Genomic DNA, 14,551 nt, shown 5'->3' on the forward strand with positions numbered 1-14,551 from the left:
AAGAATTTACTGCGTTGAATAGAATGCAGAAATATTTTGCATGATTCAAAGCTCGAGATAGTTTGTACACAGTGGTTTCTGTTGGATTCGCCAGCACCGCTACAACTTACGTTTGCAGGTGGAATACCCTCTGGGGGTCGACAATGAAGTAAAACCTCTTGATCCAATGGAACCTCTTTCCCCATTGGCTCTTGTTCAAAATTCTTCCGCAGATCTTCAATCCAAAAACAATAATTACAATCAACCACTGTTGTGAAACAAGTCCGCACAAAATTAAACTTATCATTCAATGCTCAGTAGATTCTCCCATTGTTAAAAAACTATTAATATTTTCAAAATGTTATTAAGAATCTCACAAAAATGAAGATTTAAATACGTAATAAGTCTGAAGAAGGGTCTCGACCTGAAACGTTACCCATTCCTTCACTCCAGAGATTCTGCCTGATCCACTGAATTACTCCAGCATTTTGTGTCTATCTTCGGTACAAACAGTTCCTTCCTACCCAATAGGTTCTACTTGTTAGACAAATAGAGGATAATAATGCAAGCGGACTTGAGCCAAATCTCTGAGATCCCTTTTAAATATTGTAACGGCTAGAAGACTATTTATTCTCACCCCATTTACAAAATTAACAACTGGATTTAATCTTTGCACCTAAGTGTGATTTAGATGAGGACATCTACTCAGTGGATCTACTTTGCCCTGCTTCTGATCCACCTTCGTTTTCAAATAATTACATGGAGCTTGTTTTTCACAGAATCGCACCAGGGAAGTGATGGACATGCCAGAAATACCCTCTCGAGCAACAGCTAAAACCATGTGGTGCAGTCTTCAATCCTTTAGAATGATGGTTTGCATCTCGATGGCTCATTCCCTGAACATCAATTGGTGTTGCTCAAGGATTGCAGTCTGCCAAACAGTTTCTACCACACCTGTTGTAGCTGAAAGCAGTGGGTTAAAAATGTGCAAATATGTGTTGGCCTCTGTTTCTCTGGGCTCTCTTCTCAGCCAGCAAAGCTTTTCACCCTTGGTTGCTTTTTAGGTGCTCTCAGGTCCACAAAATCCATGCTGACCTTCAATCACTATATACACTAATCCTGCATTCAAATCATTTTATGCTCCCTACCTTTACTCCAGATTCTACCATTCACCTGCACACTGGAGGCAATTTACAGTGGCCAATTAACCTACCTTAATGTGTTTGGAATGTGGAAGGAAACCAAAATCATGAGAGGAATAGATCAATGAGAATAAAATCATGAGAGGAACAGATTGGGTAGATGCACAGAGTCTCTTGCCCAAAGTAGGTGAATCGAGGACAAGAGGACATAGGTTTAAGGTGAAGGGGAAAAGATTTAATAGGAATCTGAGGGCTAACTTTTTCACTCAAAGGGTGGTGGGGGTATGGAAATAGCTTTCAGAGGAGGTAGTTGTGGCAGGGACTATCACAACATTTAAGAAACAGTTAGACAGGTACATGGATGGAACAGGTTTGGAGGGATATGCGCCAAATGCAGGCAGGTGGTACTAGTGTAGCTGGGACTAGTGTAGCTGGGACATGTTGGCTGGTATGTGCAAGTTGGGCCAACAACTTGGGCCACCCACACTCCAAAGACTTCTCTAAATTGTCCTATGTTTGAAGAGTAGTGCTAGTGTATGGGTTGATCACTGATCGCTGTGGACTTGGGGGACCGAAAGGCATGTTTCCTCACTGCATCACTAAAGTCTAAAGACACCAAGCCAAGGGATGAAGCCTAGTACAAAGAGTACTGCAGAGGAGCCTTTTGGATGAAGAAGCAGATGTATCACAGAATTAAGTTTCAACCTGGTGAAGTCGTAACACAGGGCTACAAGCATGATAATCAACAAAACCAAACTGCACAAAGCAGAGTAAAGTGATCCCAAAACCCATGGATCAAATCAAAGATCTGCAAGGCACTCATATGTAGACATGAATTGTGGTGGATTATGGTATAACATCTATGAGAAACCTTTTCCAAGATCATCCTCATCTTCTGTGTTGGTTGAGCCAAGCATATCAATGGCTCAGCAAGTCTTAAGGATTTTTAACAATATTTCTGTCAAAAAAACTAAATGAATAAACGATGATGCCTTCATAGATACATAGGTACATAGACAATAAGTGCAAGAGTAGGCCATTCAGGATTTTTGAGCCAGCACCGCCATTCAATGTGATCATGGCTGATCATTCACAATCAGTACCCCATTTCTGCCTTCTCCCCATATCCCTTCATTCTGCTAGCCTCGAGAGCTTTATCTAACTCTCTTTTGAATGCATTCAGTGAATTGGCCTCCACTGCCTTCTGAGGCAGAGAATTCCACAAATTCACAAGTCTCTGTGTGAAAAAGTTTTTCCTCAACTCAGTTCTAAATGGTCTACCCCTTATTCTTAAACTGTGGCCCCTGGTTCTGGACTCCCCCAACATCGGGAACACATTTCCTGCATCTAACGTGTCCAATCCCTTAAATTTTTAATATGTTTCTATAAGATCCCCTCTCATCCTAAATTCCATTGAATACAAGCCCAGTCGCTCATATGACAGTCCCGCCATCCAGGGAATTAACCTTGTGAACCTACGTTACACTCTGTCAATAGCAAGAATGTCCTTCCTCAATTTATTCTGAGATCCCAACATCACAGAAGACAATTGGCAGAAAATTTGGTTTATTCCATGAGATATTAAGTGCCGCTTGAGATAATTGGAAAAAGCACATGGTCATAAGCCCACGAATATTTCAACTGCACTACAGAAGACTTGTCTTCCAGAACAAGCCTTGCCTCCAGCTAAGCTGATCCAATTCTGTTACTATACTCATGTCTATTTAATAAGGTGGAAAATTGCCTTGGAAGAGGGTGTTCACAAAAGCTATCAAATCCAACAGGGCTAACTGTCACCCCGTCTACTTCAAAGTATGATCATGAGTAGTGGATAGTACCACTGATGGTGCTGTTAAGCGACACATACTTACTTACTTACTAATTACCTGCTCACAGATATCCAGTTTGTTTTTCACTGGCTCCAAACCATATTCCATGTTTAAAGAACTTAAAATATATCATGAAGTTTGATCTAATCTTAGTCACATCCAGTTTTCAGCACCAGACCAGAAAGACCAGGGCAGCACAGTGGCGTAACGGTAGAGCTGCTGCCTTACAGCGCTAGAGATCGGGGTTCAATCTTGGCTATGGATGCTGTCTGTATGGAGTTTGTACGTTCGCCCTGTGACTGAGTGGGTTTTCTTCGGGTGCTCCAGTTTCTTCCCACACGCTAAAAGATGTACAGGTTTGTAGGTTAATCGGCTTCGGTAAAAAGTTGTAAATTGTCCCTAGTGTGTAGGATCCTGCTAGTGTATGGAGTGATCGCTGGTCAGCACGGACTAGGTGGGCCAAAGGGCCTGTATCCACTGCATCTCTAAACTAAAGTAAACATGGTTGTTTTAAAATTGTTCAACAATGCTTGCTCCCAAGACAACATGGACTAATTTCCCTGAAGTGCTCCAAAAGGCTCATTGTGTAGGGAAGGACATAATCTGATGCACATTGGAAGTGAATTTACATCAGGCACTATAAGAATTTCCGCGGCAGAAACATATTACTAGTCATTGTATATTAAGTACATTTTCATTGCCCAGCACGGATATAAAAAGCAGCACTATTTAGTTTTATTATTGCCCTTCCTGTTTGCAAATTTCCCACTGCAGAGTGCGGCAAGCATACATGGCTCTCAAATTACCATACTTTGCTGCATAAATGCCAGGTACAAATCCGTGGGCTGCTCTAAGCACCTGCTCATCCTAATTGTTCCCTTCCATGCTGCAAAGATTGTTCATTTAGTCATTTACAACATGAAGAAAATGCCAAGTCATTTAATTCAAATGCAAACAATTTCTGCGCTTTAATTATTTAGCATCTGAATGCCATCATTTTGAATTAAGAAGGTAATCGTTTACATTTATCAAACAATATCATGTTGAAGGCATTTGTTATGCTCAATTTAATCAGATTATATGTAAAATAGTTGAATATGATGCTCTATTTCATTAATGTCTTGTTCAGGAATATTTTTGTAACTTAGTACAATTGTACTCTTGGAACACCATTCAAATGGTTCCAGCAATCTTTTTTTACTCTATTTAATGTTTGGACAATTACCAGCCTGCCAATGATAATACTGCTATGTATGTATGTATGTATGTATGTATGTATGTATGTATGTATGTATGTATGTATGTATGTATGTATGTATGTATGTATGTATGTATGTATGTATGTATGTATGTATGTATGTATGTATGTATGTATGTATGTATGTATGTATGTATGTATGTATGTATGTATGTATGTATGTATTTGTTGTACAGAAGACTAAGGTGAATCAAGATGTAAAAGTACACTGGCATGTAGAAAAAAGGATTTAGATCCCACTTTAAGTTGATTCACAGAGACCATTCTTGAGATGCTGCTGCATGAATTCTTGACGTACACCGGGTGGCGCCACCAGCACTGGCTGCCTCGCCAACAGTCTGTCTGTCCTTTCTATTGTTTTTTAAATTATTTTAAGTACGTGTTAAAGTATGTTTTAGTGTTTCTTGATTTATTTTATGCTGGGGGTGGTAGGGGGGAATTGGGGGAAGCTTTTTTTCAATCTCTTACCTTGACGGACATGCAATTTTTCACCATATCGTTTCTCCGTCCCCACTGCAGCCTAACATTGAGGAGTTGGCGGCCTTTCCTGGAGACTGGCCTGGCGCTTCAAGCCGCGGGCGCGGCGCGGACTTTAACATCGTGGAGCTGCGATCCTTTGCCAAGGATCAACTGTGGAGAGCTCTAACCTCCGCGGTCTCTGGTAAGAAGAGGCCAACTCAGGAGCTCCTTGCTGCGGAGAGTGTTTCAACCGTCCCGACGCCGGAGTTTTGATCATCCCGACGCGAGGGCTTCGGACAGTCGGCAGCGGCGACTGTAGATGGTTCAACAGCCCCGACCGCGGGTGAACAAAGAGGAGGATGATTGAACTTTATTACCTTCCATCACAGTGAGGAATGAGGAATCCGCTGTGGTGGATATTTATGTTAAATTTTATTTTATGTGGCTGTGTGTCTTGGTGCTTTTTACTTAGTATGGCTGTATGGTGACACAAATTTCACTGTACCTTAATTGGTACATGTGACAATAAATTGAATATTAAATCTTGATTGAAATTAATATCGCCATAATACTCTATAATACATACATGGCAAAGTGAATTGTGAAATGAGTCCTGGGACTCCAGGGGAACTCTATTAAAAGCGGGGATAGTTTGATAGACTCCAAAAATGTATACAAGTAAAGTTATACAGCTGTTAGTGATTGTCATATATCACAGAAGCAGTCCCTTTGGCTCACCATGTCCACACCAGCCTTCAAGTACCCAACTATAGAAACCCCATTTAATAGTATTTGGTCCATGGTCTTCCACACATTGTGATTACAGTCTTCACCTAAATACATCTTAAATGTTGTCCGAGTACAAATTAATCAGGTTTTCAAATACGATCGTACAAATGGAATATCACTAGCACTGTCCCGAACTGTGTGTTTGGCGCTCCATCTACTCACCTATTTCAGAGATAACTAATCAAGCACAGCTGCAATGTACGCGAACCACCAGATATATTGTTCGCATCAACTACTCTGACATCACCTGCCAAATCTGTGATTTCCCCGCCATGATGAAAGGAGACAGGAGTATAGGAATGCCGTGTACAACTTCTCAACCAGAGCCTCATGACTTGAAAATTCAACATCCTTCAATTTTGGATCTAAATCCTGGAAAGCTCTGGAAGTACATTTGTCTCTGGAATACAGAACTACCACCTTCTCAAGGGCAATTAATATTGCATCCTATAAATGAGTAAAATGACCCATAAAAATATCAGAGCAAGTAATGCTCCACAATAATCTCTCAACTGAGCCAAGAACATAGGCATTAAAATTACTCTTCCATATTTGGATTGTTTTATAATGTAGCGAACGTCCTGCCTGCCCTTGTATGCTTCTGCAATTGCATTATTTTGACATGTGTCCGAGACTTAATCATCATCATCATATATATATACAGCCGGAAACAGGCCTTTTCGGCCCATCAAGTCCGTGCCGCCCAACGATCCCCGTACATTAACACTATCCTACACCCACTAGGGACAATTTTTACATTTACCCAGCCAATTAACCTACATACCTGTACGTCTTTGGAGTACGTCTTTATTCTAGATTATTATAGGTTGTGTCACTGTTATTAGATGTCTTTGGGTTGCAAATGAGCAGAATGCACAATAATCATCATCTTGGACAGAGGGGGTGGGGGGGGGGGGGGGAGAGGTGGTGTGGAGGAAGTTGATTTATTAGATTTAGATGTGTTGAAGAATGTTAAGTGATGATTCCAGATTATACGCAATGTCATTAATGAGCCGATACTGGCAAAAGTCTGTACCTGAAACTTGATTCTACAACTGCTGTTGTAAAAGATTTGATGGTCACAGCTGAGGACAACATGCTTGGTGAATGCAGAGCGATCCCTGCAGTCAACAAACAGGAAATGAAAAAATGAAAAAATATCTGCTGATTCAGGAGATGATTTCAAGCTGAAACTGATGTGGATAACATTTGCCACTTTGATGAAAACCTCTCCCATCACATGGGAACTGCCTTGTATCTAGATTTCAGATGGGGAAGGCAGAAATATTGATGAATCCTTAGATTTGGGAACTTCAGCGACACAATATAATTATGCAGCCCTCTCATGCTAATGTTCGTAAATAGTTTGAAATGCGATCATAATATTGGCCCTGATGAATAATCGTCTCGACTTTCATTAGCACCAACAAGGGGGATTTAATCTGTCCTTGCACAGTGCTACAGTGACTATGTTGGTTGAAGACAAAGTTCTGGAGTAAATCAGTGTGTCAGGCAGCATCGCTGAAGGACATGGATAGGCAACATTTTGGATCAGGACTCTTCTTTGGAATAAGGGTCTGTGGAAAGTTCCCAGCCCAAAATGTTGCCTATCCATGTCCTCCAGAGATGCTGCCTGACCCATTGAATTACTACAGCACCTTGTCTTCTACACAAGATTCCAGCATTTGCAGTTCCTTGTATGTTCAATGACTATGTAAGTTATTAGTTCACAGCCTAAAAGTTTAGAAAAAACCTAAGATTGTTAAAGAGAATTCTGGTGGATAAGTCACAGGATATCAGATTGCAGGGGACAAGAGATTCAGGATCTGAGAAATCAGGACGGGTTAACAATGGGGAGGTGGTGAATCAATGAATTGCTCAGAAATGAAATAGAAACATGGTTTGATTCATGCAGAAAATTAGCACAAGGATCCCTTCCCCTGGAAATGAAATATCTAACTTTTGCCATATTGAAAGAAGTCAATATATCACTTGCTGACATGTAGTTCGGTAACAAATTCATTGATTTAACAGAATTCAATGCTATTATTCTGTAAAGAACTGGATGCTTGAAAATTCCGGTTCATGATGACATCTGTCACACAAGAGACTGCAGATGCTGGAATTTGGAGCAACAAGCGATCAGCAGGAGCAACATAGCTCATCGAGCAGCATGTGTGGGTGGAAAGGACTGGTCGATGTTGCTGCATCGTGCATCATGTTGGATACATGAAATCCTGCATCATGATGGATACAGTAATCTCCCTTTTGAAAAAGGGTGGTTACAAATCTCATTGCTACAGTTGTCACAACTGAAGCCAAGCCAAAGGGTGCAGTTCTATATCATTTCTAGTAATCTTGAATGTACAACCATGATTTAGATTTTAGATTTAGAGATACAGCGTGGAAACAGGCCCTTCGGCCCACAGAGTCCGTGCCGCCCAGCGATCCCCGCACATTAACACTATCCTACACACACTAGGGACAATTTTTACATTTACCCAGTCAATTAACCTACATACCTGTACGTCTTTGGAGTGTGGGAGGAAACTGAAGATCTCGGAGAAAACCCACGCAGGTCACGGGGAGAACGTACAAACTCCGTACAGATGGTGCCCGTATTCTGGATCGAACCTGAGTCTCCGGCGCTGCATTCGCTGTAAGGCAGCAACTCTACCGCTGCGCCACCGTGCCGCCCCTACCACATGGAGGATGTGCATCCGATCTCCCGCACATAATCTTTCTTCATAATTATGTATAAAATCCTCCCATTGAAGAAAGAGTTTTGTCGATCTTATCCACTGGCTAGACATCCTGGATTTTTTTAACATGCCTTGCATTTGCTCATTTCACATTTTGTACGAGGTATACATAAAAACAAAACACTATTCTAAACACTATTAGACCCATTCAATTTTCAGTAAAATTACAATAATACCTCATTCGATTGTTTAGAACTCTGGATGTATTGGTATTAAGTTCCCTTAAAACTAATTTGGATTTTGTTTCGCATACTCCCTCAAAATTCACCAGGGCCTCATTTCCAGCCCTCTGGAAGCTCTTTCCAATGCTTCCTTTAAGATCATTGGGTTCCATTTCCCACTCTCCCTTTAAACTTAAGGCCCTTGTTTCCTGTGCTCCCTTTAAATGGACAGAGCTCACTGGAATACCTATTACACTACTGCGTAAAGTTTAAAACAAAACAAATTAAATGTGTTTTGGGGTATTATTGGAAATAACGACCAATCGTTCAACATGGTACCATCAAAGTCGCAAGAGTGCTGGATTATCAGTGTTTTACTCTATACAGGAATTCATTTCCTATGGTTTGGTGCTGCTCTGTTACAAACAAACTCTGTATAAATATAGCAAGATTGCTTCTGTCAGAGGCAAACCAGATCACCAAAACTACTGGCTTTATGTCATTTCTCTGATGCCAGGGCTACCTCAGCACACATTGCAAATAACAGGCTGCCAACAGCCTGATTGTATCATACAAGCTGTCTGCACAGGCAGTCCACAGACTCTGGGGAAAGTTATTAACACCAAAGACAAACAAAGGCATCACTTTTAAAGCTGCACATGCACAGTCTTGCACATACATATGGAAAATTGATCTGGCTGCAATAAAACATTTTGCAATATAAATGAAGCAGTTTAAACAGTGGCAAGTCTGGGAATCGGGCACATGAAGAAATAGATTTTAAATTTCTTTCACATTACACTGTTTAAATTCTGCCATTAAAGCGAACAACAATGCAGAAATAATGTAATCCCAGAACCATTGGTACATTATGGCTACAGTCTGTATCAACTACAAAATGCATTGTGGCAACTTGCCACGGTTCATTAGCAGAACCGCCCTATCCCATTATTCCAAGGATCTAAAAGGATGTGGGTGGCTGGTTCATAGGATGCCACTACCGATAACATACTCTCCAAGTCACACAAATGGGGGCGGCACGGTGGCATAGCGGTAGAGTTGCTGCCTTACAGCGCTAGAGACCCTGGTTCGATCCTGACCACGGGTGTGATGTTTGGTGGACTGTGTGGGGTGGGAGGACCCATTGCTCCTCCCGTGCAGCAGGTGGTGCTGCACAGGACAAAGGGGGATGTTTTGTACATAGTTATTTTGGCTGTACACAGTGTGGAGTGTTCAGTCAGATTGTGTGGCTGCAGCCATTTTTAGTTGTCTTGCTGCCAGCATTGAGTTACTGTAATAAAGACTTCTGTTGTACCTTGAAGACTCGCAAAGTTTCATACAGGCATAGAACAAGAACATGAAAACGGGTGCTTTCTGTACGGAGTTTGTACATTTTTTCCGTAAACGCGTGGATTTGCTCCAGTTTCCTCCCACACTCCAAAGATGTGCAAGTTTGTAGGTTAATTGGCTTAGGTAAAATTGTAAATTGTCGCTCGTGTTTGTAGGATAGTGATGGTGTACGGGGATCTCTGGTCGGCATGGACCCGGTGGATCAAAGGGCCTGTTTCCACGCTGCATCTTTGAACAGAACATTCTGACTTGGAAATATTTTACTGTTTCTTTATGGTCATTGAATGAAATTATAGAAACTGCTTCCCAAGAGCATTGGGGAGTACTTTCTCCAACAGGACTGGTGCAATTCAAAAGGCAGTGCAATGCCACCATCATCACAAAGGCAATTAGGGCTGTGCATTTCAATGCTGACCTTTCCCATCGACACCTGTGTCCTATGAGAGAGAGAAAAAATAGACTGCTGCAGAATCAATGGTTTGATATTTATTCCAATCATGTTGAATCTGAGTATTTTGTGTGAACTGGGGTAGTTGATAATAGGAACGGTAATTGACATTTTCAAAACAAATTTAAGATCATGATTTTACATTATTTGAATCCCTATTAATTAGAAAAATTAAAGAGTTTTAATTACTTAGCGTGCCGTGAAATGAATTACTTTCAAATTTGATTTGTCAGTTTTAGATTTTAGTAAAGTTGCTGCGATGTAATTTATTTATCTCAGGTATAATTTACCTGTCGATTGACAAAATTAATGATTCTGATATTTTACACACAAAAATTAAAATGTAAAGCTCTGATTCTCCAGTGACACTGATCACCATGAATGGAGAAATGAATTAAAATTAGAGAAAATACATTAATTTGCAAGAGTAATTTTATAATCCCTAACACGGCATATTGAAATCTCGAACAAATTAAATTACTTTTCTCTTCCTGTAATTGGCTCAGCTTCTTTATCAATGTCTAATCATTACTGTTGGCTTTCTACAGGGTTTTTTTGTGTAATTATGTTTCCCAATATGTATCTGTCTTTCTCCATGTCAAAATCTTTTTTTCTTTCAACCTTACTTCATATATCCTTTTTGGCACTTCATCATCTTCATTTATTTCTCAATGTATCTATGTGCCTCCTACCACTTCTTCAATTTTACTTCATTCATTTTCTGTCTCTTATATTTTATGACAATAGACAATAGGTGCAGGAGTAGGCCATTCGGCCCTTTGAGCCAGCACCGCCATTCAATATGATCATGGCTGATCATTCTCAATCAGTACCCCGTTCCTGCTTTCTCCCCATACCCCCTGACTCCGCTATCCTTAAGAGCTCTATCTAGCTCTCTCTTGAATGTATTTTCTAAGAGTTCCGAAATGCTGTAATAATCGGAGGTGAGAGTCAGTGGTCTTGTGATTGCTCCTTGGTGGGGCTAGGCTGCCAGACAAGTGCTGTTTAATAAGAAGTGGAAGAGAGAGAGGGATTTGGGGAGAAGTATAGAAAAAGCCAAAAAGCATTCAGGAATTTCTGAGCTGGAGTAAACGGGGGATTGGAGTGTGTGTCGGTGTGGGATGAATTTGGCTTGTGCAGGAGAAAGAAGCTTGAATAAGATACAGAACCATAAATAAATAATAAACATGGCATATCCTTGCTGCATAGATAGCAAAACTCACACACAAGTATGAATACGGTATGAATTTTTAAAAAACTAGACCAAATGGACCAGTTGGGCCCAAACCTCTCCTGCATTGGTGCAGCACCCTCTCCTCCACTCCCTCCCCCTCCCATCTTCCCCCATCCCTTCTCCCCCCTCTCCCCCCTCCTCCCCTCTCCCCACCCCCTCCCCCTCCCCTCCCCCTCCCTCCCCCTTCCACTCTCCCCACTCCATTCCCCTCAACCCCCCTTATCCTCCCTCCTCCCCCTCCCTCCCTATGAGATAGATTTAAACTTTAAAAATATAATACCGATTTCAATGAAACTTCTTTCATTAGCACCAAAGGGATGACTGTGAGTAAGGTGGGCCTAAAATTGTCGCGCTATCTTGTACCATTTTGGCTGTAGTTCAGGAACAAACAAACAAACAAACGAGAGTTCTAGTATATAGATGAACAGTTTGTTAAGATTAAAGTCTTATGATTGAAATGGGTTTGAAGATTGACTGAGACCGTGACCATAGGAGGAAGAACAGAGGCCACAAGTACAAATTCCCTGAAAGTGGCACTGCAAGTAGATTGGGTGGTGAAGAGGATTTCTGGCATGCTGGCATTCATTAGTCAGGGTATTGAGGATAGAAGCTGGGATGTAACCTTGCACTTGTTCAAGACATTGGTAGGGACAAACTTGGAAGAATTGTGTTCAGTTTTGGTCACCCTCCAATAAGAAAGATGTTATTAAGTTGGAAAGAGTGCCGAGAATATTCACAAGAATGTTGCCAAGACTCAAGGAACTGCACTTGCTGATCACCTTTTCAAAATCTCAATCAAGTAAAAAAGAAATGCTCTACCACATGCAAAGCCATGTTGACTGTCCCTAAATTCATCCCATATCATGAAAAATGGTTAGTAATGTAATAGATGGAGACCAAGAATCTCCTTGCAGCAGTTTCAAGACTCCTTTCTCAATTTTCTGTCAAATCTATTTGAATATTGTCAAATACAAAATCTTCAATGAATCAATTCAATCAGATAACATATTTAGGACATTTTTCTTTTAATTTTGATGCAAATAGTCCTAGACATATTCAGGTGCGATAATTTGTTGCAGTTTCATTAACAAAGCGGAAATTGAATATAATGGGATACAATTGGGCTCAGAGTCTTTATCAATTAAATAATGTGAAAGGTTTTAAAAAGAGTCTTTGAACCAAAAAATAGTTAATATTCAGACCTTTCTCAAAAGGATTTGATAGAAAACAGCATGGTGATGTTTGATTGTGGGCTGGCCCAGTTTCATGAGCAAAAATGATCCACTGCAATCTTTATGAACTAATATTGAAGACTACAAAGCCTCAAATTTGCACTGGACACATGTCATGCGAAGCACCTTTATCTTTGGTTTGACTGATGCATAGCTCCTCAACTTATGATGGGGATAGGTTCCGCGAAACCCATCGGAAACCGAAAATATCGTAAGTAGAAATGCATTTAATACACCTGATCACGTGGCCGGAAGCGAGCTGTGACTCGCTACGGGTCGCTGCCATTTGCACCATCGCAAAGTCAAAATATTGTAAGTCGAAGCATCGTACGTCGGAGAGCATCTGCATCTCTCAGTGCAGTTATATTTGCACTGAGGAAGCTATGCAACCAAACAGGAACTCATGTTCTATGTACCGGTTTGAACTTCTCTACAATACATTTTAAATGTTTGTTAAAAAAATGGCAAGAAACAATTCCAATTTGCATGACACGTTATCACATGTCTGGGAAATTTCAAGTGCTTCATAAACAAAAACAGTCCAACAGTGCTGACATTGTTTCTGGAAAGTATGCTGGCCAACATGTTAGTAAAGACTCTGGTGTTCAGATAGTGCACGGTTAGCTGATTGCTTCCATCCATCACAAAATTGAGAAATTTAGTTCAGTTTAGTTTAGGGATACAACGCGGAACCAGGCCCTTCGACCTACTGAGTCCACGCCGACCAGTGATCCTCGAACACTAACACTATCCTACACACACTAAGGACAATTTACAATTTTACCAATGCCAATTAACCAACAAATCTGCACGTCTCTAGGTTGAGGGAGGAAACGGGTGCACCTGGAGAAAACCCACTCTGGTCAAGGGGAGAACGTACAAACTCCGTGCAGACAGCACCCAGGATCAAACCCAGGTCTCTGATGCTGTAAGGCAGGAACTGTACCACTGTGTCACGTGCTGAAACTGATTTAAATCTTGGGTTAATATTTCAGCCGACTAATAAGCATGGAGATTATGTTTATTTTGATCCCTTTCTTCAAAGGCAAAAAGGCAAGCAAGCATGTAGATCACCGTTCAAAATCACAATTACAAATGTTATCAGTTTTAATAAATATTGGCATAGAAGTTGCACGAGGGAAGGTTTGGATACTCACATGCAATGCGGACAAAAGCTTTTTGACTTTTCGTGGTACCTGTGGCACTCCATGCCACGCACTGGCACCAATATTCTTCTAAGCCAAACATCTTCTCTACCTGCTGGCGTGAAATATCAGTTCTGACCTGTAGTACCATGAGCCCTGTAAATAACAACAATTTATCAGCAAAGTCCAAAGGCTTTAGTTACAAATGGGCATTATTAGCAACCACGCAAATAACAGTGTAAGCAATTAGCACCCTTCAAGTACAGAAAGTGCATGTAACATCTATCACTGAAAAAAAAAAGGATTACCATCAGGTAAGCTTTAAATGCCAGAAAGTTTTTATTTTTGAAAAAAATATTATTCACAGATTCCAGGTACATTGGGAAGAGTGCATTTAATAGCCAAAATAATTGAAAAAAATGAAAGGACTTCTTTATAAAATGGTGCAAGCACCGGAGCTCAAGGCAGACTATTCTGACATATTGACTTGGGGACATTAAAAGTAAGATAGTGAACATACAAGATGCAATGCTAATTCCAGTTGTATAATTAGATATTTTTATTGCGGCAATTTCTTGCATTGCATGGTTCTAAAGGAAAGTGGTGTGATTTAAATAAGCAGAAAGATTACTACGCTGGAGATACAAGTGCTATCCTGGCACTTGACTTGCTAAACAGAATAGCCAAACACACCGGTAAGGTGGCGAAGCTGTTGGTTGGCACCGGCAAGTCTGATGCCATCTCTGAAATGAAGCAATTAAAA

The 14,551-nt window shown here is 40.7% G+C and overlaps 1 protein-coding gene across 2 annotated transcripts in view; it reads right to left on the minus strand.

Annotated features, from left to right (window-relative positions):
* Positions 1–14,551, minus strand: part of unc5a (unc-5 netrin receptor A) — a 353,822-nt gene that overhangs the window by 105,435 nt on the left and 233,836 nt on the right. For both annotated transcript variants that reach the window (XM_078411523.1, XM_078411522.1), the window contains exons 3-4: positions 13,801–13,944; positions 111–214 (exon numbers count right to left, since the gene is read on the minus strand). In XM_078411523.1, the coding sequence (XP_078267649.1) occupies positions 111–214; positions 13,801–13,944 (248 nt within the window). The remainder of the gene's footprint in view (positions 1–110; positions 215–13,800; positions 13,945–14,551) is intronic.

This window comes from Rhinoraja longicauda, chromosome 14, assembly GCF_053455715.1.
Source record: "Rhinoraja longicauda isolate Sanriku21f chromosome 14, sRhiLon1.1, whole genome shotgun sequence".
NCBI lineage: Eukaryota > Metazoa > Chordata > Chondrichthyes > Rajiformes > Arhynchobatidae > Rhinoraja > Rhinoraja longicauda.